Source organism: Cnephaeus nilssonii, assembly GCF_951640355.1.
Source record: "Cnephaeus nilssonii genome assembly, chromosome: 1".
Taxonomy (NCBI): domain Eukaryota; kingdom Metazoa; phylum Chordata; class Mammalia; order Chiroptera; family Vespertilionidae; genus Cnephaeus; species Cnephaeus nilssonii.
Window position 1 is genome coordinate 58,484,444 of NC_137072.1, and position 26,855 is coordinate 58,511,298.

Consider the following 26,855-nt stretch of genomic DNA (forward strand, 5'->3'; position numbering starts at 1 on the left):
TCAGCATTGATGCAATCATGAAACAGTCTAATAAAGGTCAAGTCTCAGTAAACATGTTGTCAGTTGCTGAGTCAATAAAATATGCTCTAAAATTGCCTGCCATCTTACAAACATGTTAAACTTTCTCAGAAGCTTAATGGTCTATAAAATCTGTTTTGTCATTTAATTATATTTAATAATTACATTATACATTATTGTTAAGGCAATCAAATCTCTAGTCAAATCTGAAACCATCATAAGTTGAAAACACATACTTCAAAACGTAATGCCCAGTACTTGTTACCTACCAAATGTGTTTTCATGCTATAAAAGTATGATTACCTTTTTATGATATCACATTTAAAAAACACACCCTGAAAATATGAACTCTATACAGTTCATGTTTCTGTATAATATTTTCATCTGGGATTTATATAAAATAATATCTACATTAATAAGGATCATTAGGAATTTATGGTAGTTTTATGAAAATAAAAAGTAAAATCTGGTTTTGTTTGCAGGATGAATGAGTAATTTGCTTTATATTACACGAGGGGCCCACTACATGAATTCTTGCACTTTGAAAGGAACTGTGGGCCAAGAGGCTGTGGTGGGCATAGGGGCGGGTCTCCGCCCATCCTCTGCACCCCTGCCCGGCCCCTCCCCCCAAGCCCCTAGTCCCCTGTCTGCCAGCAGCCCCGCTCCCGCTGCCACTGCTCCCACACGCTTATGGCGCCAGCCCTGCTCACACCCGCTGATGACGTGGAGCCATCAGGACTGGTGTAGGACGCCAATAGCAGGTGCGAGCGGCAGCTCTGGCACCAGCAGCAGGTGTGAGCACCAGGCAGGACCACGACACAAGGGAGCAAAGAATTTTCAGTAACCACCAGAGGCTTGCCTTGATGACAGTGACCGGCACCCTGCCTTGGTCTGGTGCCTCTGCTCACCTGCTCCACCATCCCGCCAGCCAACGCCCGCCATGTTCTGTGCTCTGCCGCCTGCTGCTGGCTACCGCCACGTTCCACACACACTCCCTGGTGGTCAGCGCATGTCATAGTGACCGGTTGTTGGGTTGTTTGGCTGTTCTGCTGTCCGGTCTATTTGCATATTAGGGTTTTATATAGTGTAACTCCAGGTATAATAGAGTTAAATCATACACTTTACAAAGTAAAATGTGGCTGTATCCTTAACATTTTTTCATAGATTTAACTGAAATGTCTAACTTTGGTTCAGTGATCTGTTTCTGAAATTATATCAAGTTTAATACATAATATAAAATGTGCTATTTTTCAGATTGTCAAATCTTTATTACCACAGGATTACAAAATTGACAATCAGATTGAATCACTAACCATGTATAAGTAATATTAGTATTAATAAATAAATTGTCATAGGGCTTATAGCAAATAAGCTTGCAAAGAAAACACACTTGTGGGGCAAATATTGTCACTTACCAGCTCTTCCTGAAGTTGGGAAATGAGTTCATCCTTCTCTTTCAGCTGCAGCTTCAACATTGAGCAGTCATCTTTCATTATATCCTATAAAAACATCAAAGAGACAGCATAATAGGCTTAGCCCTTTCACTTTGCTCTTGATAAGGAAAGTCAGCTTCACACAGAGGGAGATAATTGCATCTGACTAATTAAAGTGAAATTCCCTCTACACTATGATAATTCATAATATTCTAAGTTGCAAAATAAGCTAATTCATCCAAAAATATTATGCTACAAATGATATACACCCCTGTGTTTTTTCCTTATATCAGTCCTTTTCTTTGGATGTCCATTTGTCCATTTTGTTCCCAAAGACATCCTAAGTTCTTCCACCCATTCCTGTGCATACATATCAGTGTAATAAAAATACCTACATTATAAAAGAGAGACTTTACCATTTATTCCCTTGCTGTAATTACATATTAGTTCTCAAACCAATGGTCATGTTATAGTCTTTATCTTTAATGATTCTACTATAACATTTGTCCCTTTCACTAGCCCTCTGTGGACATTTAATCTTTATACTCTACATGTACACTCATCCACATCGATGGCTTATCTTACCTGTCTTCCAAGCTCCAACCCATGAATAAAATTACTTACTGAGCATATATTCAGCTTTGTCCTATATACATTTACACTCAGTCTGTTGTAGGAATCCAGGTCAGGAGGAATAGGGAAACTGATGCAAAAGTTAAAACAAGGCCAAACAATGTGGGCAATTTCCAGCCAGATGGTAACTAACAAACCATTATCTTCCCCAGCCAAGGACACAGAGCAAATGGTTTAAAAAAACCTCCCTAAGGAGAGAATGCAGAAAGGGAGGGGGAAAGGAGAAAGGAAAAATGGGCCATTTTACTTCCTAAGCAGAGAAGCCAGCAATCTCAATGCTTGGCAAGATAAAGTTGCTGGGTGCTTCCCATGATTTCTGGGAAGGCCACCACTAAGTTAAAAAAAGGGACCATAAGACTTAATCTATACCAACTATCCAACAAAAGAATGTTGAGACCTATACACAGGAGGGTGTATGATGCCACAGACCCCAACCAAACTTGCTCTTCAGATTAGCTGAGAGCCCGTCTGTGCTTCATAAGCCAGATGTATAGGTTTGCTTGCTTTGCTTTTGCTTTTTTCCATAAAGATGCATGCCTTAATTGTCTTAATAAATTGGCTTTTCACAATGCAGGCAAGGCCTTTCATATAAACTCGTTTGTATGAGAAGAGAATGACTGAGATTGGGGACAGCCCCCTGCCACTGGCTCAGGGGGCTGCTCAGTGACACCTCTCTGGTGTTAGGGAGAGTTGCCGATAATAAATCTTTATTTCAACAGCCTTTCCCTACATCAAAGCTTTACTTCTACTTATTTCTCCCAATATGTTTTCTAAAATGACCAGGAAGTCATCCTGTGCTCTCAGTTCTTGTTCACTAGAAACCAAATCTGGTACTACACTCTAATTTTTTTTTTATTTTTAATTGAATTGATTGGGATGCCATTGGTTAATAAAATTATATAGGTTTCAGGGGTGAAATTCTATGTCATTTATATATTATATTATGTGTTCACCACCCCAAGTCAAGTCTCCTTCCATTACCATTTATTTCCCCTTTACATTCCTCTACCTCCCACCACCCTCTTTCAGTGCGGTAATCACTATACTGTTGTCTGTGTCTATGAGTTTTGTTTTGTTTTTCTTTGTTAAATCCCCGCACCTTTTTCACACACACCCCAACCTTCCTCCCATCTGATTGGTACCAAACTCTTTAATCTCTATTTCCTTGATGTTGCTTGTACATGAGTTAACTTTCTCTAGGTACTCATTGCTTCTTACCTGACTTACTGCATTAAGTCTCTAAACTGGTTCTCTATCACTTCGCCTATCTACCAGAAACATTTTCCTAAATGGGAATTAATTATATCACTTATTAATTTATCAGCAAATCACTTTCTCTTTCAGAGGAAAAAAAAAGTCAAAACTCTTTAGCATAGCATAGTGCCTTTCCTTGTCTGCTATTGCTTGTATCTGGGGTTTCAAAGTTTTTCAGCTCTAACTTTCTAACCACCTTGGCTCACCCACAAAACGGAAATGTAAAAATGTTGTTTCCTGTCTTCTTGCTTTACACATGCATGTCTCTAGATTACATTGTCATTGTCCCATGCAACCCTTTATCCTCCTCAAATTTCTCATGCTGGGAGAGGCATTTCTGAAAGGGCTAAAGGGAATAAAACGGGGCAGAGAAAAACTTATTGTGCTTAGCAGATATCTTGCAGGAAGCTTGCAGCCTTGAGCACAGCATAGCTCACACAACCAGAAGACACCTGGCATGGGAGGAACCAAGGACGGACCAGACCCTTACTTCAGCAGAGCAGCTTACAGCCAGCAAAAAATTAATAAAAACCTATCTCTTTCTGCTCTCTTCACTGATCCCTTTCTCGGTCTCAGCCCACCTGCACCCAGGTGTTGGGAATAAAATCTCTTTTGATATATTATGGCCTCAAGTCATAGTTGCATGACCCCAGCTCACTCCAAACCTTTCATTTTTAAGCATTACTCCTTATTCCGCTAGGGAGCTTTCCCTAGTTGACTGACTTATGTATCCCTAGAGAGCAAGGACATGCTCCATACCATCTAAATCATACATCATCCTATATAATAAAGAGGTAATATGCACATTGACCCTCATACCCTCACATCACAAGATGGCCACCCCCACATCATCACAAGATGGCCACCACAAGATGGCTGCTCCCACATTGTCTCAAGATGGGTGCCCCCATGTCATCACAAGATGGCCACCACAAGATGGCTGGCAGGGGAGGACAACTGGGGGCAACCAGTCCTGCAGGGGAAGGCAGTAGGGGGGAACCAGGCCTGCAGGGGAGGGCAGTTGGGGGTGACCAGGCTGACAGGGGAGCAGTTAGGTGTCAATCAGGCCAGCAGGGGAGGAGTTAGGGGGCTATCAAGCAGCCAGGCAGGCAAGTGGTTAGGAGCCAGCAGTCCTGGATTGTGAGAGGGATGTCCAACTGCCAGTTTAGACCTGATCCCACAGCGATCCAGCCTAAACCAGCAGTCGGACATCCCCCGAAGTGTCCCAGATTGGAGAGGTTGCAGGCTGGGCTGAGGGAATTTCTTGCACTGGGCCTCTAGTTTCATATAATACTAATACTTCAAATGTTATTTGCTTGCACCACAGCCTCACTGGACTGGTTCTCTCCCACCCCCACCATCTTAGTGGCTAGACTGCAGGCATAATTCCTTTGTTTTATTGAGCACCACTTTATTGAGCTGCACACACAGATGTTATGTTTTTTACTAATTGAAGGCAACACTCTCCACCAGCAAAAATATAATTATGGGTTTCTATATTTCAATATTCACTTTATTGCAGTGGCCTGAAACCTAACCTGCAATATCTCTGAGGTATGCCTTTATTTCATTAGCATATTATTAGCACCAAATATTATAACTGACACACATAATACACTCAAATCCACCTTTCCTTCTCATAAAATTACCAAACAAACAGTATTAACATTAGGAGAATTCTCACTTTAACCTTATCTGAGCTGACAAGTAAGAAAACAGCTAATGGATTAAAGAAAATAGAATACTTGTTTATTCTGGTTCTTGTGTGAATTTCTTCTTCACATGAAGCCATCTAGAACATATGTTTCAAATTTACTAATATCTCCTTCCATGTATTAGAAACCAGCTTGACTGGGAGACACTAATTATCTTTGTCCCTTTTCTTTTGTAATAGTTCTAGTCCTTCCCTAAAATGGAGTTTTATGGATACAATTTATATTCATCATTTTTAATATTTGTATAGATTCTAAATATTACATGTTACACTGTTAATAGCAAAAGGCTTAGCTTGCTCCACAATGCAAAGAAATATTAGCAGGCTTACGAGGCAGGTAAGAAAATGTTGATGTTTCCGAGAATAAAAGGGTCAAATCCTGGGTTCTTCAGTTCAGCAGCCCTGTGGCTCTGAACTTCTTTGAGCCCCATGGACATTTCTGTGGAGGCTAGTGATAACACCAGGCTATAAATTATCTGACATAAGCTAGTTTATATTCCCCAAATTTTTAATAATGAACTCCCTTCATACAATAAAATGCCACCGGTTGGGTTCTCCAGGAAACAAATACATAGGTGGAGTTAAGGGTGCAAAACGTTTATTAGAGAGTAAATACACACGAAAAGAAAAGGGAAAGAATCAGAACTGAGCAGAAGTTTAGTTGGGCCGTGAGTCCTACCTCACAAATCCTCTGCTCATTGAAGGAGAGGCTCCATAGCCAACACTGCCCTTCAGGAGAACCCCGGTTGAGGGAGAGTGGGTGGCTCTTATACCACTTCCCCCTGTTCAGCCATTGGTTAGGCGAAATCTCGAGGGAATGAGATCTCAGCTGCTGTTACTTTACTCATCGTCTCAGATAAACTTGACTTCAGCTGAGGCAGGCCCTACAGGCACGAATAGCTGGAGCAGTCAGCTAACCACAGGACTTGCAGCTGGGCAGTGAGTCCTTCGCTGGAAGGGGATCTGAGCCTCAGCCTGGATGTACTACAATTACTTTTTTTAAATTAGTTATCAACATTTTTTCATATATTAATTTATATTTTGTTGATTAGTTTAAAATGAAATAGTTATCTATATTTTAGCTAATAAAAATTGTAAAGAAACTTGGTCTTCCAAAAAAATTTCACTTCTCACAATTCTGTGACTTCACTCCTGGGGAACTTTTTCAAGAAGTTCAGAATCTCACAGCTTTAAATCAGACAGGTGCTAACATATCGTTTGCATTTAATTATGGGATAACACATTAACTATCATATGTCATTAGAAGCCATTTTTAAAAACCTTATCTATTAATGACTTTGCAAATAAATATTAGTTATATAGAGTTTTGTTTTTAGTCAATATATTGTGGTATGTATCTGTTTAATGCAAAAATGAAAGCCCTTGAGTAATTTTTACTCTGAGATGAAGGCTGGCAGCAATTTCCCTCAATATTCTCACTATATTTTCAAAATTCTAGGACACATTTGGCAGGATAATATATTGAATTAGAAATCATATCGATGTGTAGAATTAACTGGATTTTAATATTCTTGGTTTTCAAAATAAGGGCATTCCATTAACATGAAGGCTAATGTAACCAATGTAACCTTGTATTTATTTCAATGGATATTATTCACAAATAGGGAAACCATAATTTAATAAATATAGCATCCTGTGCTTCAATGAAGGATAATTAATTTTAGGGCTAAAATTCAATTACTTCCTAATTCAATAATTATTCATAAATATGGAACTCATAACATGGTAGATTGAAGATAGCTACAAATCCTTTGATATTATTTCTACTGAAGGATGGAGTTTAATCCTTCTTTTTGGACCTGGGATGGTCTTAACTGACTTGCTTAACCAATAGAATACAATGCAAGTAACTCTGCGTGACTTTCAGGGTTATATCAGAAAAGACCTTTCAGCTTCCACAGTGGGTCTCTGAAGATGCTCACTCTCAGTTTATTCTCTTGCAGAAAGAACCCACCAGTCATGCTTCCATCAACAGCATTGTATGAGCTGCCAAAGGACACCCAGCACTAATTGCCAGCCGAGAGTCATCTTGCACATCCAACTCAGGTGACCAAAGCTCCTGCCAATATCTCGCCATAACTACCTGAGTAGAACCATTTTCAAATTCCTGACTTATAAAAATTATGAAAATAAAAGTATAGTTTTAAGCTTACTAAACTATGGAACGATTGGTTATAGAGATTATCAGAACATATGGACAAACTTCAAATTGTTAGAATTTGTGTAAATTGAGTCATTATAGTTTTATAAAAATGTATGGAGCTAATTTTAAAAATAAAATATGTTGTGATTTACTTATGATTTTGATATTTAAGTTATGTTATATTTAGTGTAAATTTCAAGTAGATAATTTGATGCATAAAAAGAATATTTATGTTCTCATTATATAAACTACTAGAGATTGAGAAATACAAATATAAAAATTCCTTACAAATTATCTGATTTTCATACTTTTATAAATTTGACAAGTTAAGAGCCAGATACCCATATATTTGGGAATTTTGTCCTGGAGCTGACTTCAGTCCCATATATTCTATAATTTATTTGTGCCTGGAATTAGAATCACCTTTTTGTTTAAGACCAGTGTATAAACAGAAAGCAAGTACCATAAAATTATAAATAAGTACAATCTGTAAATCACCTTGAAAGTGATCATATACTGAAATTAGAAATGCATATTTTTTAAAAAATCAAATCATTTATAACTCACAAACCTCCCCATAGTTCCTCGGGTAAAATTATAAATATAACTCTTAGCTACAAGTTAGAAAAGAAAGTTAAAATTGGTATTGAGTCATCATGACTCTCTATTTATAGACTTTTGTTCATCTCTCTGGAGGGCTTTACTTTATGACTTACATACTGTTCCCTTATTCTTATCAATGAAAAGGTCAAAGGATTAAATGGAAACAGGCAACTCTATCTCAGTAAACAATGACATAATGTTATGAACAAGTGGAAAAAAAGGAAAGAAAAAAATAGGAATATGGTAGGAGAGGACAGCAGGGCAGACTTTAGAGCGTACAAAAATGTTAATAAATTGACAATATTCTGCAGCTCTACCTAAATAATGGACCTCATAATTCTTATGTTAACTTAGCTTTTAAGTACCAGGCTATCTGCAACATAAACAGGACTATATGAGGAACTGCTTTTCAAATACTGAAAGCAAGGTCAATAAAAATAGGACCTTCATTTTTTATTATTTAGTATAAAACAATTAAAAATAAAGCATTTCAATATCAATAATTGCTACATGACACTATAACATTGTTTCTTCCCTATTATTTTTTCTCCCTTTATTTTATTATTTTCCATCACCATTTGTCCCCCAAGTACCTGCTTCCGCCTCCATCCATCTTCTCCTCCTGCATTAAATTAAATAAAAAGAGATTCTATATTCTAGATTTGACTATACATTTAAGAGATGTACTAACACTCCATTGATGTACACTGTGCCTTTTTTCCTAAATATCGTTTTCATAGAAATATAAAAATAAAAAAGGCATAATAGATGCTCAAAGTGTTTAAAGTGAGTATCTTAGCAATGTATTTTTTCACTTGTAAATCAAATCAGAAAACATGGCATTATCCCTCCTCACAATATTATATTGGCTATGTTTTTTCAAGCAATTAAATACAAGATTGTTTGGATATCAGCATAATTTTATAGCAAGTATTACTCTTATGAAATCTTAAGACTTACTGATTTCCATCACTCAGAAGATAATGACAACAATGTCATAATTGTATAAGGGCTTTATAATTTATAAAACACTTTCATGTACAAAACTTCTTTTTTGCTATCATACTATTTCTTGACCAAATATTTTAATCAAAATTATATAATTCTAGGCCAAGTAGGGCTTTAGGTATACAAATGAAGCAGAAAAGACAGTTGTAGCAAAAGTCAAGAAAAAGAAAACCATTAATAATACCAGTTGTGTTCATTACTTAATGTATTCCTACATTTTTTTGAATACTTAAAAACATTAGCCTATACTTAGAAATTTGCTAAGATGTTAAAACAGTTCCAGGAGACCTTGAGCTTGTCATTCCAAGTTATTAGAGCCCTCTTAGATACCCTTTCTTGCATTAATAAGAAAAAATGGTGTTGCGTAACTCATCTAATATAATGTACTCCATCTTACTTATCTTTTTCTGTATAGTAAGAAAATAGCATGTTAACCTGTCATGATTATTATAAAAATGTTTATTCAAAGTTTTCACTGTTCTTTTCTTTATTTCATACAGTTTAATTTGTGTAAATTAAAATTTAAAAGCAAACATCGGTATTTCATTTTCTAAAGTTTTTAAGTGATGGTACATAATTTTCAGATATAAGGATATGAAACAAAGGCCTCAAGGTCATAGAATGAGTTAGTAGGTATCACAGATTAGTTTCCTGATTTCTTAAACCCATGGGTTTCATCAAAATCAATTATAAATCACACTGAAAACATAAATGTCTTTATAATCTCTTCACCAATGAGCTTCCCTCCAGAGAAAGTCAAAAGTGATAAAAGTAATATTACTTCATATTGTCCCATTGAGCTTGCTTGATACAAAATTCACAGGGAAAGACGCATCCTTAAGAGGTTCTGAGATTTCCTGATGCCAGCATTATTTTCTCTCACAGAAGATAGGCAAAATTACTACATTATACCTTATTTATTTTTTATACCTTATTTCTTAAGCAAAGCAAGCAATTGTTTAAGTGATCCTTCCCACAATATATACTATATATGAAAAAATAAAATAAACTGGTTAAAAACACCCTCTTAAAAGTTCCTGTTATGAAGGCATGTTTACTTGCTTTTCATGTTTTAAGTAAGAAATAAAGAGAGTACAAACTTAGTTTCTGGGAATAAAATGTAATCAAAAACATCACACATATCTCATTCCCCACCTAGAGGTGTATAATTCAGTTGCTTTATTTTGTTTTGTTTAAAATGCTGTCTTGACCCAGCTGTAAGACCCTGGCAGAGGCCAGTTAGTTCCCCTTCTTGAACAGCTGATTAAGTCCACATCCCAAACACTTCCCTATTGGGCCCTGCCACTCCAGGTCCATTATGTACCACCAGCCCAGGTACTAAGCAACTCAGGACAGACTGTATGCCCCAGAGCTCTTGACATTATTCAAATTAGTCGGTCCTCAGGGAGCCCCAGAGGAACCTATTTAATTACATCTTGCTAGCCATTCATAAACTGCCCTCTATGGTTCTAGTTTGCTGTTATTCTGTCCTGCATGGCCCTGCCTTTCTGCCATCCTTTCTGGGGCAAGAGCTGAACCAGCTCTTGAGCCTGGAACATTTATGCCAATTCAGATGGAGGGAAGGAAAATGTGGGTAATATTGGGCACTGCTTGGCAATACATATGTACATTTTGCATAATAAAGGGATAGTAAAGCCATTTTAGTTTTATGTGTTAATAAAGGAGAGTCAAAAACTCCAGAGGAGAGCATCATAATACTAGCAGATCCTAAAAGTTTTGTAGTATCCTGTTTTATGGGGTGCTGCTGAATTGTGACAATGGCGAATAATGCAGAAATATGGTAAGTAATGCTTTACGGGTGTTTATCAAGGATTCTGGCATAATTGTAGAATTCTGAAGATGGGATAAAGCAGAGAGCTCAACATTATGCTGTACAGGAATAATGGACAATGTGACTTAATTTAAGTAGTGGTTTTAGGCAGTCTGGGAGGTCAGCAAAATAAGTGCAAAAAAGCAAAGAACATTAGCTGAAGCTACATATCACAGCTACAAAACACAAACCAGTGTTAGATATTAAGGAAAAAAGTAAAAGTTATGCTTTGTTCTGTTTAGAGCACCAATGGATAACAATGGCATACACAGTAGTATCTTCAAGTACTCATTATATGTACATTGTTAAGCAGGAGTATTTTAAGATGGCCTATATATGAATTAGGGAAAAATAGATTCTTTAACTTATGAAGTACTAGTAGATATACTTTTGAATGGTTGTTTATATAGTGAATGCCTGCATACTGTGCCTGAATGCATAATTAACTTCCATCAAAAATCAAAATTTTGGCTTAAAGGTTATAGAAATTAAAGTTAAGAGTACGTCAAAGTTTCAGATTATAATTGAATGGCATTAAACTACACTAAAAACTTTCATCTACTGTAGAAAAAAAACTACAAATCTAGCCATGTTTTTCATGTTGCCTCTTTCTGACTCTCAATCTAGGCAGAGAAGACTTTATTGGAATCTTTGTTGTGTCACAACTTATCTGTGTGACCTTGAATAAATAAATTACTAATAGAGAAAATACAATTTACTGAAATAATCCCAAATATTTCACATACACGTCAGTGGATAATCTCCTTTACCAGTTATAAGTATTTCTCTCTTAACCGCATCTAGTTCAGCTGGGGAGCGGACAGGAGTCCTGAGTAGGGGCGATGGAGGATTGAGAAAATGAAAGAGACACAGAGACAATAGAAAAAACTGGGACCGGATGGGGCAGCTGGCCCTCTGATGGAGAGACAGTGACCCAGAGCCGGTGCAGTGCATTTATTTTATACAGTATGATTCCAGGAAGTTTTACTAGAGTTTAAGACAAAGGAATTATGTGAACTCATGGTTAAAGATCAAGCTATAATTCTTCATTCTTGTGGCTTTTATGTAGCTGTCACTCCTGGCTGAGCCTGGATAATTGTGTCCGTACCTTGCGCATGGCTGAACTTAAATAATGAAACCCACCCCTTGGCACCTGAACTAAGGGTCAGGCTGACAACATACCTGCCTCTGGCACAGTATGTTTCCAGGATGTGGCTCTGCCAACAACACTGGTCTCAGCTGACAATAATTAAAGAAATGCTCATGTGCCTTCCGAGGGGCTCTCTACAACCAGGGAGGTGTTACCACATTTTTCGGTGTTTTAAGAATGTTTCTATACTATCAAAATAAAAATAATCATTATTGAATTAAACTCAAGTTTGCATTATTACAAAACCACTGGATCTCAGTTGTAGTTTATACTATTTCCAAGAGTTTCTATTTTCTTCATAAATGGGGATCATGGTACTTTTCTTCCCACAGACTCATTAAAAAACATATAAAGAAAACAACCACAGTTAGGCTATGATAGGTAGAACGTGTAAAACAGCACCACAAAGTTCTCTTGCCCTCATCTCCAGAATGTGTGAATAGGACAAGATATCATTGTTATGGTTATGTTATTTTTTATGGTACAGTTGACCTTAAAATAAGTAAATTATCTGGGTGGGTCTAATCTAGTCAAATGAACCCCCAAGAATCACATAAGAATGAAGTCAGAGATACTCAAAGCATGAGAAGGACTTGACTCAGGAAAGCTGTTTTGAGGATTGAGAGAGTCCCCATGAGAAGAAAGACAAATTTTAAGGAGATATGAGAAGCCTCCAGTTAACAGCCAGCAAGGAAAACAGACCTTAAACCTCTAATGCCAAGGAATTAAATTCTCCCAATAACAGAAATGGGCTTGGAAGAAATCCCAGAATGCAGCTGGCCAACACCTTAATTTCAGCCGTGGGAGACTTACAAAACTTAAGAGTGGGAGGAAAAAAATGAGAGTAGAGTCAAGAATCACACTAAGTTTCTGGCAGATCTTCTGGGTGAATGCAATTACTGCTCACTCCTATTGAGAGCAAATACAATTTGAGGTGAAAGAATCTAAGATAAGGAAAAGACGAGTTGTAACATCCAGCTGAATAAATATAATATGCACTGGTTTTGTAGGTAGGGGCTCAGAAGAGCGAGTTCTGGTCAGCAAATGGAGGTTTGGGAATCACCAGTATATCAATGTAGTGGACAATAAATAATAGGAAAAAGGTGAAGAAAACTGCAACATATCAGTTTGAGAACAAAGAAAGCATGGTGTTAGAATAGCCATAGCAGGAAATACCTTTAAGAAGGAGAACGAGGTTGATGATATAGTTGTAACACAGATAAAGTAAAAATAAGGGCTCCTCAAAAAGTAAGCCACTTTTTGATAAGTGTTAGAAGCAGACTCCAGGTTACAGTGGGCTGAGAACTAAACTAAAGAAGTAAACTAAAGTACAATTGTATACTTATCAAAATGCAAGCCCCTTCCAAGAAATGAAGAATAGTAGCTAATTGGGTTGAGATGGGGGGTCCGTGTGTGCATGCGTGTGTGCGTGAGTGTGTGTGCGCGCGTGTGCCTGTGTGTGTGTGTGTGTGTGTGTTAGATGGAAAAGCCTGAACTGGCATAAAGACTGATGGGAACGATTCAGCAAGGAGGGAGAAGTTAAAAACACAGGAGAAAGAAGAAATAAATAAAGGAGGGAAACTCTTCAAGTGTTAAGAGATGAGATCAATTTTATAGGAGAAAATATTAGCTTTCAGTTGGCAGAGAACTATCCATGAACAGAAAGAAATGAAATAATCTTCTGTTGATGGTGCTTCAATGGAAAATATTCTGTTTCTAAAAAAACAAAAACAAAACTTGAACTATTTAACAGACTGTTAAGACTAGAATGTGTCCCCTCAAAAGTCACATGTTGAAGTACAAATGACCGGTGTCTCAGGATGCAACCTTGTTTGGAAATCAGTCATTGCAGATGTAATTGGTTAAGATAAGAAAATACTGGAATACTGTAGGCCTCTAAACCAGTAGATTGGTGTCTTACTATAAAGAAGAAATTTGATGCAAAGAAATGAGCATGGGGAGAATGCCACCTGAACATTGGAGTTATGCTGTCACAAACCAAGGAACTGCCAGAAGTTGGGAGCGAGACCAGGAGCATAGTTGTACCAGTGGACACCTTTCTCTTGGAATTCTAGCATCTAAAACTCGAAGACAATACTAGTAAATCTCTGGTGATTAAGCTACTTAGTTTGTGATAGTTTGTTACAACAGACCTAGGAATCAAACACATAGACATAACATAAATTCAACTGCTACACCTTCATATAGATCATATATAAACTAGAAGCCCAGTGCATGAAATTTGTGCACTTGAGGGGGTCCTTCATCCCAGCCTGTGCCCTCTCACAGTCTGGGGAGCAGGCCTAAGCCAGCAGTGGGACATCCTTAGCGCTGCAGCCACCGCCACTGGGATTGCCAGCTGTGAGCCCAGCTTCTGGTTGAGTGGCACGCCCCCTACACTAACCACCAGGGGGCAGCTCCTGCGTTGGACTTATCAGCATATCTAACATAACTGTAGTTCTTTATTCTTTGTTATAAACATAGTCTATCCTTATCCTTGCACATTTAGTCACTACTTGATTCTTGAGCAAGTGAAGAGGTGCATGTATCTATGCAAGTCTGTACCTGACGCAGTATTTCTGCCTTTATGTCGCAATCACCTAAGTATTTAAATGAATCCCAAAACTTCCCGTTGTGGACTTTCCTGCAGATACTAGGGCAGCCAGTTAGGAAGCACCACCACATCCTTGCAACTGGAGGTTCATCAAAATGTGTAGACAAGTCAATCACATCCAAGTCCAATTCACCTTGCTAATCAGTATGTGATGAAGTTCATGGAGCAATAGTTCAGATTCATTTTCACATATAATCAAAGTGTAGTTAAGAAAAATATCACCTCCAGACATGGGAGAAAATGTAAATAAATGCCCTGATACCCACACCCATCCTCATCCCATCCCAGTGCTGCTAGTTAAAAGAAGACATTCTTGAAGACTAAAAATTAGCAGCCATACTGTAGATGTCCAGCATGAGAATGTCTAAATGTTGAAAGCAACCTAAGTATACAACAATTAAAGAATTATTATTAAATTATGGTAAATCTATTAAATGAAATATTGTGCAATTTTTAAGAATGATGGTTACAAAATCCATGTGGTTAAATGAAAAAATATATACATTTGTAAATATATAAATAAAATAAATACTTATCACAAATCTGAAAATATACAAAATTATGACAATTATTTTGTTACGGTTGTGGGTTTATGTGTGATTTTAAATTTTTTATTTTCTAAATTTTCAGTAATGTGCTTGCAATATTAAAGGTGTTATATCCTAGAAAAAAAATCTATATATAAAACAAAATATTCATGCAAAGATATTGAGCAATCACGTGACCTAGTGAATCCATGGCACACATGGTATAGTCTCAGAATAATACTGTTTTCAAAAGAAACAATTCCAGGCCCATAAAAGAGTTCCACAATGACCAGAGATCTTCATTTGTGCATTCTGAACAACATGACTAGAACACGAAGTTCCTAAGAATAATTTGTACTATTACTCTCTTCTCTGCCAGTTTCCCTGATACTCCCTGGCTGCTCTCTCCCCCAAGCATCCTTATAGCCCTTGCTTACCTTGCTTAGGATAGGAGCCACAGGTCCTTCTACCTGCCAGCTTCCCTTCTTGATTTTGCATCATAAAAACCCTTAAGAAAATCTCTGATAAGGAAGCAGCCCCCTCAGAGTGTAGGGAGGGGAAAAAATGAAGTAGACAAGACCAAAATTTCCTTTAGTAAACAGGGAAGAGATAAAATCCGGAAATAGTTTTATATACCCGCCCCCATAAATACCCACCATGTACTAGACACCAAAAAAACTTGGGGAAAAAAAGTGGCTAAATTATAAGCACCTGCAGGCAAAGAATGGCATCTTTGAATCTTTTTGCCACTAAGTACTCTTTATACATAGAGAAACAATAAGCGTTTTGCTAATTAAGCTTAAGAAAGTAAACAAGAACTGTCAGTTCTAAAAAGTTACTTAAAATCTACTAGAATGTTACAATTGTAAAATATATAAATGGCAACTTATGAAAGTGTACAACTTTAACTTACAATTTTAAATGGCATTGAACTGAGATTTATATAGAAAGCGACATATTGTAAAGGTGAATGGTGCCTTATTTCTGTCAATAATTGTCAAGTTATTTTTGCTTGAACACAGAAATTATAATTTTAATTCATGACGTCTTTATTCTGAACTTGTCACATTGAGAGATTTGCACTTTAATGGTATTATACTATCTTGAAAGTAATAGACCTTTATGTTCACTTTACTGTGAATTTAAATATGATTGCTGTTCTTCCATCGCTACTTTAAATTTGCCCAGCTGTGCAAGGTCTAACATCATAAGAAGGGAGCCAAGCAAGTCACAGGATTGTAACACAATAAAAAGTAAAGGAAAGAAAACTATATCTTGGAGGAAGCCAATACTGAAGTACATGGTTAGCAAACTAGATAGGCACCTTTCAACAGAGAGTGAAAGGAGGTTTATCTAAATCACCTGACTTACCTAAATCATCTGGGGAGCTTTTCAAAGATTTACAGTCTCCTCCTCCCTGCTTTCCCCATCCAGGACTGAGACCCAACTGGAGTTGTGAATTGGAACCCATCTGTTTTCATTTTTCTAACTTCACTCTTTGGAACATGTTGTTATTGAAAATCAGTTGAAAAAGGAATGATTCCCAGAATATATTAAAAAGCATATGCATTCATGATAAAGAGTATAATTTTGCTTATTGTAGTCACAGTGTGCCATAAATTGTCCTCATGTGGAAAACACTTTCCACTATCCAGGACGATGGAGAAAAGACGGGTTTTCCTGGAATTGTTCAGAGTTGGTTGTACATAAAATCATAAGGTTACACACTTGTTCACTCTATTCAGATTACTCATCTAAGGTGAAAGCCCTCTAAATGAGAGTAACTTAGTTTACATTTTCTCTACTGAGTCTCTTAGTTTTAAAACTAGATTAAGTTTCTCCTACCTTTCCTCAAACAAACATAGCAACAGCAAACAGTCTGCAATTCCTGGCTTCTGTTCCTGACTCTCTCCTCCTATTAATGAGATTCTTGGAAGAGTAACTGCATATAGAATCCACACCCTCATTTGCAATTTAGCTGGCAAATGAATAAATAACTAATAAATGATCAATCTTCCTGCCTCTGAAAGCTGGTTTCCACTCGTTACTTAATTAAAATTGCTCTCATCAGTGTTAAGTAGACTTTTTTTTTTTTCTTTTCAGTCCTCAGCCTGATTTATGCTTTAGGTTTGGCAATACAACATCCTCCTGGACTTCTGCACCAGCATTTTCTGCTATTACATAGTATGATACTTTTTCAAATGCTTTAACATTTTTTTTCTTTCATTTTGTTCTTTAAAAGTTATTATATATATATTTTTCCAGGTTTCCATTTGAAGCTCTCTCCCATCTTCCCTTAAATGTTTCATCTCAACAACTACCTATAAATTAGTACTTCAGTATTTATTATCTATCCCCCTACCCCTCCTCTTATGAAATCTTGAGCCAAATTTCTAATTGCCTCCTGGAGACTTACACTTGTTATATTCCGGGTGTGTCAGACTCAAAGTTTCAAATCAAAGATCCTCACCCCAAGGGGCAACATGTTATTTTTTTCTACACTTCTGGTCTTAATAACGTAATTTCTCCTATAACTTGACCAAGAATCCTGACTCATCCTTGACTTCTTTTAGCACTTTTAAGTATTTTGCCCCATTATCTTCTGGCATGGTTTCTGATGAGAAGTCCATTGTAATTCTTACTTTTTTCCTGTAGGTAAATTATTCTCTTTCTCTGAATTCTTCCAAAATTTTCTCTTGTCTTTTTGTTTGCTTGCTTATTTTTTGCAGTTTCAATATTGTATGTACAGGTGTTGATTTTTTGACTTACATCGTGCTTGGAATTCTGTGAGCTTCCTGGATCTGTGATTTGGTGCTTGTCATTCATTTTGAAAAGGTCTTGGCCTTTATTACTTCAAACATTTCTCCTGCTCCATTCTTTCTTTTTTCTTCTGGTACTCCCATTAGGCACATTTTATATTATTTCAAATTATCTCAGAGTTCCTGGATATTTGGTTATTTTTTAATTCATGTTTTTCTCTTTGTGTTTCAGTAGACATATCTTTAAGCTCACAGATTCTTTCCTCAGCAGAGTCTAGTCTACTGATAAGCCCATCAAAGACATCCTGCATTTAGGTTGCAGTGCTTTTGACTTGTAGCATTTCCTTGTGATTTTTTTCTTACAGTTTCCATCTCTGCTTTACATTGCCCAATTGTTCTTGCATATTGTTTCTTTTTCCACTAGAACCCTTAACATATTAATTGTAATTATTTTAAATTCATTGTCTAACAATTCTAAAATCTATGTCATATATATGTCTTCTTCTGTGGCTTGATTTCTCTCTTCAGATTGTGTTTTATTTCCTGCCTTGATCATGCCCTATAATTTTTTTTTCACCTTGAAAGCAGGAAGTGATATATTAGGTAATAATATCTGGGGTAAATATTGTGAGTTTTTATGTTTATCTTGCAGGAAGTTGGACTGTGTTTAATGTTCGCTGTACCCGTAGGCCCCAGAGTTGCAAGTGAAACCAGAAGTCCTTTTCCTTGACTTCTTATCTTCCCTCACATTCCATAAACAACTGACAATCTCCCTTCTCACTCCAAAATGCCTTTAATTCATTCCCTTTCCTCAATTATCATTGTTACTGACTTCAATCAGGCCTTTGCATCTTGTTAGATTTCTTCATTGATCTCAAAATTGCTCTCCTTGCATTTGTTTCTACACTAAGGAAGAGAACCTTAATAGAGTTATTTGTTTATATATCTTAATTCCTTATTAAATATAACCTCTTTTAGGATAGGTAACATATTTTATCCTTAAACATTACGAATCATTTAGTTCAGTAACTTTTACAGGGGAAGAGCTTAGTAAATATCAATTAAATGAATGGATGGGCAAACCATCTACTGTCCTTTGTGCCTTTATTGCTTTAGTAAAAAAAAAAACAATAATTAAGCTAAAATTTGAAGTTAAAATGATATATATTTACATATATGTATATATATGATTTATATCTGAATACTTAATAAAGGATTTATCAATAAATAATTTTACTATCTTTCACATTATTAAAACCACTTACTCCTAATATATTATTTTATCATAGACATGTTTTTTGTTGTTGTTGTTGTTGCCATATCTGGCATTTAACACACTGTTTTATTTTCACCATTCTTTTCAATGTGATTTTATCTTTTTTGTAAGGTACATTGCAATCCTTTTTCCTATCTTTCATAAGTAAATTGAAATAGAAAATAGAATGGAAAAGATAAGTGACTTGCTCAAGGCAAAAACAAAAGTTATCAAAAAATGCTGAAATAAAAGACTGTCGATATTTCAATAACAAAAACCATGATTTCCTACTGTAGACAATAGCTATAGAAAACAGGAAAATGCAGAAATTTTTATTTTACCTAATATCTAAAGCCAAAATTGCATATTATATGTAAATATAATTTTAAAGAAAACAGAAAAATGTGTACAAAACACCTATTTTCTTCAGCCTCATAAAAGTAAAAAAATTAACTATTATATTCCATACTTTATCCAAAAAATCTTCCAAATTCAACTTCTAGAAAAAAATATGAAAAGATTACCCATTCAGTTCCATGGGATTTATAGCCTTCATTTCATTAGTTTTGATTTTACAGAAATCCCATGAGTTAGGTGGTATCACTAAGATTTTACAGGAGAGTGGAGTGCCTCAGAGAAGCCCCAGTAGCCAAGATTCCACAGTTATATTTGCATTTAAAGAAAATACACACATTGCATGTTTGATGACTGACTAATTTCTGAGTTGAGCTCAGTGTCTGGTTCTATAGAGAATAAGAGCATTATGAGGCATAGTTTTCCTATTCTTAATTCCAAGAGTTCATGGTCTTTTGAAGGTTACAGATTCATAGAAATGTTGATACCTCAGTGAATTTAGGTTACCTTTACAAAGTATGTTAATAAAGTAAAAAAGGTAGTATTCTTGGGCAAGGAGCCTTCCTGACCATGTGTCTGTCTGACTTACAGGGCATACATAGTTATTATTTTAACAAACTCATTTGATGCCCTAACTGGTTTGGCTCAGTGGATAGAGCATCGGCCTGCGGACTGAAAGGTCCCAGGTTCGATTCCGGTCAAGGGCATGTACATTGGTTGTGGGCACATCCCCGGTGGGGGGTGTGCAGGAGGCAGCTGGTCAATGTATCTCTCTCATCGATGTTTCTAACTCTCTATCCCTCTCCCTTTCCTCTCTGTAAAAAATCAATAAAATATATATTTAAAAAAAAACTCATTTGAAAGAATATCAATAATATGTAATAGCCTACTGTCCTATGCCTGCCCCCTTTCTTATAGATGGAGTTAACTGGATGGAAACAGTTCTCCCTCCATTGGATCCCACCTTCAACTTTTGAATAAAATAAAATCATGCTAGATAATCTGAACTTCCTTCACCCTTGCTCTCCATTTGACATCAGTCATGGACAGTTTTCAGATTTCCCTAGTGTTATTGGACAGGGGACGTGGCCTAGTGGGTCTGCCTAGGGCCAGCCAGTAGTATGTGAGTTCTTGACTTTATGCAGGGAAGCTTTCATAGCACGTATTCAGGTAAGTATGAGGGTGTATTTATTAAAGCTGGGGACAGTGGAACTGCTTAGCATAGAAGAAGCAAGAAAAGAGCTCAGGTTGGTCTGCATTGGCTCTCTCTAAAAATGTTATAGGAAGGAAATGAGCTGAGGTGGGGCTGCTTTCGCTCATTGGGAAGTCAGAGAAAAGAGGGCCTTGGAGACAGGTTCAGAGGGTTAGTCTGGGATGAGCTGCCAAGGCCCATTGCTCCCCTGGTTGCAAGTCCCAAGGGGTCCCTTAGAGTTTAGGAGATGCATGCCTGTGGGGGAAGAAGAGGCGGGCAAGGAAAGGCACAGGTGTGCTCCATAGTGGGAGAGTGTGTGCTGGGTCCTTTGTCTTGAGGGTTTTTCTTTCTTGTAGGCTGGACTCTGAGAGGAGGTCTTAGGAGAAGGTTTCAGCAGACAGAATATTCATCAGTTTTCAGGGTCATGGTCTTGACTGATTGGTCAGCTCCAGGGCAGGGGGTCGTTAGCCATTGCAGCTGGTCCTGGTGTTACCCACCTGGTTTTGCTGCTTTTCTGGGCCTGGAGCTGAAATACCACTGAGGCCTAGATGTTTTCTCTAGGGAGGTGACCTTCTGCATCTGGCTGTAAATTGCTGGATCAGTTTGTTCAGCTATTTGTTTCAATTTCCCCATTCTACTTGCCAAGGAATTTTCTGAGCTTCTTACTATCCTGCCTCATTACAGCATTCAGCTTGCATGCACAATAAAAATAAATGACTATATTTGTACTGCTTCTGCTATCTCCGCATTTTCTTTAATTCTTTTGAGGATCATTAATGAACATAAAATATTCTTAGAGATCATTTAGAAGGGAAGTAGAAAATGATACTAATGTCCATGCTTACATTTTTGGGATCCCAGCCCATCTTCCTTTTGAGGAAGGATAACACTCAAATTAGAGAAACAACTTGTCCTCATTGATTAGCAGACAAACCTAGACTTCCTACTCCACCAGATAATAATGACTAACTGTGTAACAGTGACTCAGGGAAAGTCAGTCCAGAGGGCATCTCTATTATAGTTAGGGTGTTTTTGAAAATAAATAAAATGATACATATCTAAAAGTGGCTTAAACAGAAAAGATGTTAATTATCCCATGTAACAAGATGACCAGAAGTAGGTGGTTCCAGGCTCAGTTAATTCAGTAGTATAACATTATCAAAGATCCAGATACTCACTCATCCTCAAAGGGTTGGCGTTGTTTTTAGGTGTGCCCCTTTACAGTTATAGAACCAAACACAGGTCCAAAAAGCAAATTTTCAATCAACTGGATGTAATAATGGGAAGAACACTTTCTCCTCACAAGTATCTTTTTCATCCCATGAAATATTTTCCCTCTAGCCCATTGGCCAAATGTGGGTCACACAATTAAGCCTTAAATCCAAGGGAGTATCAGGCATTTTTCAGCTGGCAGATTCTATATCAAGGAGTGATGTCTGTGTGGGGAGGAGATAAATGAGATAGAATCTGATATTGTAAATTCACGTGCATAATCCTTAAGGAAAGTTTCATATGAATTTGTAACTTTATAACTCTCACTAGAGGCCTGGTGCACGAAATTCATGCATGGGGGGGGAGGGCTGTCCCTCAGCCCAGCCTGCACCCTCTCCAATCTAGGAAACCTCGAGGGATGTCCAACTGCCCGTTTAGGCCCAATCATGGGATCAGGCCTAAATGGGCAGTCGGACATCCTTCTAACAATCCAGGACTGCTGGCTCCCAACCATTCGCCTGCTGGCCTGCCTGATAGTCCCTAACTGCTTCTGCCTGTCAGCCTGATCACACCCTAACCACTCCCCTGCCAGCCTGATCAACACCTAACTGCTCCCCTGCCAGCCTGATTGCCCTAACTGCCCTCCCCTCCAGGCCTGGTCACCCCTAACTGCCCTCCCCTGCAGGCCTTGTCCCCCCACAACTGCCCTCCCCTGCAGGCCTTGTCCCTCCCAACTGCCCTCCCCTGCAGGCCTTGTCCCTCCCAACTGCCCTCCCCTGCCGGCCCAATTGCCCCCAACTGTCCTCCCCTGCAGGCCTGGTCACCCCAAACTGCCCTCCCCTGCAGGCCTGGTCACCCCTAACTGCCCTTCCCTGCTGGCCTGGTTGCCGCCAACTGCCACCCTCCGCTGACCCAGTCACCCCTAACTGCCCTCCCTTGCCAGCCTGGTCGCCCCCGAGTGCGGGGGTCCAGCCCGCAACCTGAGCATGTGCCCTGACCAGGAATCAAGCCAGCAACCTTTTGGTGCACAGGATGATGCCTGACTAACTGAGCCACACTGGTCAGGGCTCAGTCGGGTTCTTTAGAAATAAGTAAATGTTAAATGCTAACCACTGTCCAAGGATTGAGAATATAGCAGTAAATAAGATAGAAAAAGGATGCATATACTCTTTAGTATAAGGGACAGATTTTTACAGTATGATGATGTTATGGAAGAGAACTACTAGGTTTTAGGGAAACATAATCTAGTCTTTTTTGATGAAATAATGTTTAAGCTGAGATATGAAGGATGACTATGGTCTTCCTGTGGGAAAAGAAAACACCAAAACACGCCTGGACTGCTGGACTAAGCTAAATAAATGGGAACACAGAAAGTTCAAGGTAATAAAACATACCTAGTATAGATGACGTAAAGAACAAAAGGGACAAAGTGGCACTTAACAATGCTGTAAAATAAGCCATATCATTTGTGTTTCTTAGATTTTATCTTAAGGACAAGGGGAATGAAGGTTTTTAGACTTGATTTAAGGACACAGGTTTTCAGTAGGAATAGGACATAATCTTTACAGAAAGCTGAAAGACTGATTGGGAGAATAAGAGGAGGGGATAAAGATGTAAGAGAGGAAGTGAGGACCTATAAGAAGGCTATTACAATATTAGAGGCAGGAGATAATAGTATTTTAACTAAGCTAGTAGTAGATGCCTTAAATTGCAAATTTTCTCCAATTTCCTCGAGAAAAATGTTCAACTAGTATCTGAAATAATCTTTACCACAGCATTAACTTCTAAATAAATAATTGCAAATTAATTCAATATGGTCTAATAAAGAGCTTTTAAATGTCAAAAGGACCTCTAACCCTATCTCTAAGGGATCAGGAATCTTGGGAGTGCAGAGTCTCCTCTAGATTAAATGCGGTATCCCACATGAAGTTCATTGTCTTCCTTGCAGAAAACCGTTCCCTTCCCAAATGTGAGACAAAATTAAAAACAAACAAACAAACAAACCCAAAATAAAACGTACATAATTTCTGGGGTATTAGTTTGGGGAATGATAGATTTGGCTTCTTAACTTGTTGGTGTATTGGTTTGGTTTCGTTTTCCAGAAGAATACATTTCCAATAATATACTGTCATTTACTGGAGAATTTGATTACAATAAATTCTGCTTCTCAGATACTTTTACAGCAAGGCTTACTTCCAATCATCCAACAAGAAATGCATCAATCCATGCACTCATGCACATCCTACTTCCAAATTAATCTTCTTCGATATTTTTTCCAATGCTTGAATTGTGGTTCTTTCTACGCACGGACTTATGAATGCAGGGATATAGTATAAATCTTCTTCCTATCATAGTCTCCCAATTGCCAGTGGTCTGTAAAATGCATATTCTAACAAATTAACTTCAGTGAGACCCACATTTTCTACTTCCTAAAGTAGTAACTTTAAGCAGCTTAGTGTTCAAGATAATGTAATTTGAGTCATACGGTTATCAGGCAAAAATGGTGCTTATATTTTAGAGAGAACTACACGAAAATAGTCTAATAAAATTATTCGGTCTTCTTTTCCCCCCAAGATATTAAACCAAAATTATAAAAAAATATATAAAGGAAAGAAGAATTATTACTAAAAGAAGTAGCTCAAATTTATTTGGTTTTAATTGTATGTCAAGCATACTGAACACATTATCTCATTTAACCTATCCAATAACCCTGCATTAGGAACTTATATTTTGTGATTAAGCATTGAAAAACTGTTTTAAATGTATAAAGAATTCACGCAATTTTCCCGAACTACCCAGTAATAGAATTAGGTCTTTTTGGCTCCAATGTTTCAGTATGATGCTACATTGCTTCTTTCATAAAAAGCAAAACAAAACAAAACACACTAAAATATGCCAAGCATTCTTAGGTGATTTAAGCATTAGACAGTAAAATAATCCAGCTGCTTCCTTGGCCGGTGTACTCAGTGGTCAATGTCAGCCTGTGCACCAAAGGATCTGGGGTCCATTCCTGGTCAAGGGCACAGACCTGGATTGCAGGTTCTATCCCCGACTGGGCCAACACTCTAAGCACTGAGGAAACCAATTGATACGTCTCTCTCACCTCTCTCTCTCTCTCTCTCTCTCTCTCTCTCTCTCTCTCTCTCTCTCCCTCTCTCTCTCTCTCTCTTTCTCTGCCACTCCCTCCCTCCTTTCCACTCTATCTAAAAAATCAATGGGAAAAATATCCTCAGGTGAGATTTAATAAAATAATAATAATGATAATCCTGCCAGATAGATATGGTAGTTAATAATATATATATATGTTATGCATTTAAGAAAACAAAACTCAGAGACCTTTGAATACATCTTCCAATGTCACAGTTAAATAGTAGCTAGAAATAAGTAATGGCGTTTTTATTTGAACTTATACATTCTGACAACAGAGCACACTGTTCTAGTTCCAAATGATCCAAGATTAATAACAGAAACGGTGTCAAATTCTTAGGAGAAAACTAAGTAAGACAGAGAGAACAGGAAGTGCTTGGGGTGAGTTCTAAGAGTGCAAGAGGTTATGTGTAGAGGCATTTTTAAAGTTGTATTTTAGAGCAGAAATTTATCGATTAATTAATCTTTCAATACATTTATTCAACAAGTACTTTTTTAGTGCCTACCATGTGCCCAGACACTGGGTGTATAATGTTGAAAGAAATAAGTTTCGCATTGAGAACTGAGAGGACTAAGTTAACTAGGGCTTGCTGGAGGTGAAGGAACAGAGAACAGTAAGGGATAGAAATGCATGGGGTACTTGGATACTGACAGAATCAAAGCATACACACACAGCCCAGCCAGCATGGCTCAGTGGTTGAGCATTGACCAATGAACCAGGAGGTCATGGTTTGATTCCCAGTCAGGGCACATGCCCAGGTTGAGGGTTCAATCCCCAGTGTGGGGCATGCAGGAGGCAGCTGATCAATGATTCTCTCTCATCACTGATGTTTATCACTTCCTCTCCGTCTCCCCTCTTCTCTGAAATCAATACAAATATATTTAAAAACAAAACAAATACACACAAAAAATATTTTAATTTACTTAGCTGTCTGGCCTTTCTCAGATTCCTTAAGATTGGGAGATTTCAGTTTCCTCACATGGAGAATGAGGAAGTTATTAGTGCTTAATGTATATGGTTGTTTTAAACATTAAAATGAATGATGAAGATTAGTATGTTAATACATGTAAATCATTTAGAAGGAGTGACTGACTTCCAGGCACTGAATAAATGTTACTTATTAACCTTACACTTATGTTGGATATTATGATGATGAGTCATGTTTCCTATTAACATGAAAGCACATTACCAAAGTTTATTCAATGTATAGCTAGCTCTTAGTAGATACTGTAAATTAGAGCTACTAATTGGAGCAAGACTATTTAGAACAAGGGTTTCTTTTCAAAACAAGGTCAATTGGAGCTATAAAATTTTTCCTAAAGCTCTCATTTAATTCTATTATCTTGGAGATAACTTTCAACAATTTTACTTCTCTTAATGAGACTTACATGCAAAATGCTTCTGTTTAGAAACGACTTTCTCTTGTCTCTTCTAATCTACAAGGTGATGTAAGTTTTGTAAAAAAAAAAAAAAATCTCAGTGTTAGAGAATTGTATATTATGAACTTACTAGAGGCCTGGTGCATGATGGGGTCCCTTGGCCTGGCCTGCAGGATCTGGCTGAAACCAGCTCTCCAACATCCCCTGAGGGGACCTGGATTGCGAGGGGGTGCAGGCCAGACCAAGGGACCCCACTGGTGCATGATTGGGGCCAGGAGGAACATGGGAGATTTGCCAGCTGGGAGGGATTGCGGGAGGGCTCCAGGGCATGTCCAGCCTGTCTCGTTCACTCCTGATTGGCCGGACCCCAGCAGCAAGCTAACCTACTGGTTGGAGCATCTGCCCACTGGTGGTCAGTGCACGTCATAGCGAGTGGTTGAGTGCCCTTAGCATATCATTAGCATATTACACTTTGATTGGTTGAACGGATGACCGGATGACCAGACACTTAGCATATTAGGCTTTTATTATATAGGATAGAACAAATTGTTTCTCCTTGATTTCAGGAGAATTGTAATGAAATTAAAAGGGAAAATTGTTTTATTTC

At 37.7% G+C, this 26,855-nt stretch overlaps 1 protein-coding gene across 5 annotated transcripts in view; it reads right to left on the minus strand.

The window, feature by feature from the left end:
• The window catches only part of CCSER1 (coiled-coil serine rich protein 1), a 666,784-nt gene that overhangs the window by 100,902 nt on the left and 539,027 nt on the right, over positions 1-26,855 (minus strand). For all 5 annotated transcript variants that reach the window (XM_079769292.1, XM_079769290.1, XM_079769289.1 and 2 more), the window contains exon 8: positions 1,434-1,517. In XM_079769292.1, coding sequence (XP_079625418.1) covers positions 1,434-1,517 — 84 coding nt within the window. The remainder of the gene's footprint in view (positions 1-1,433; positions 1,518-26,855) is intronic.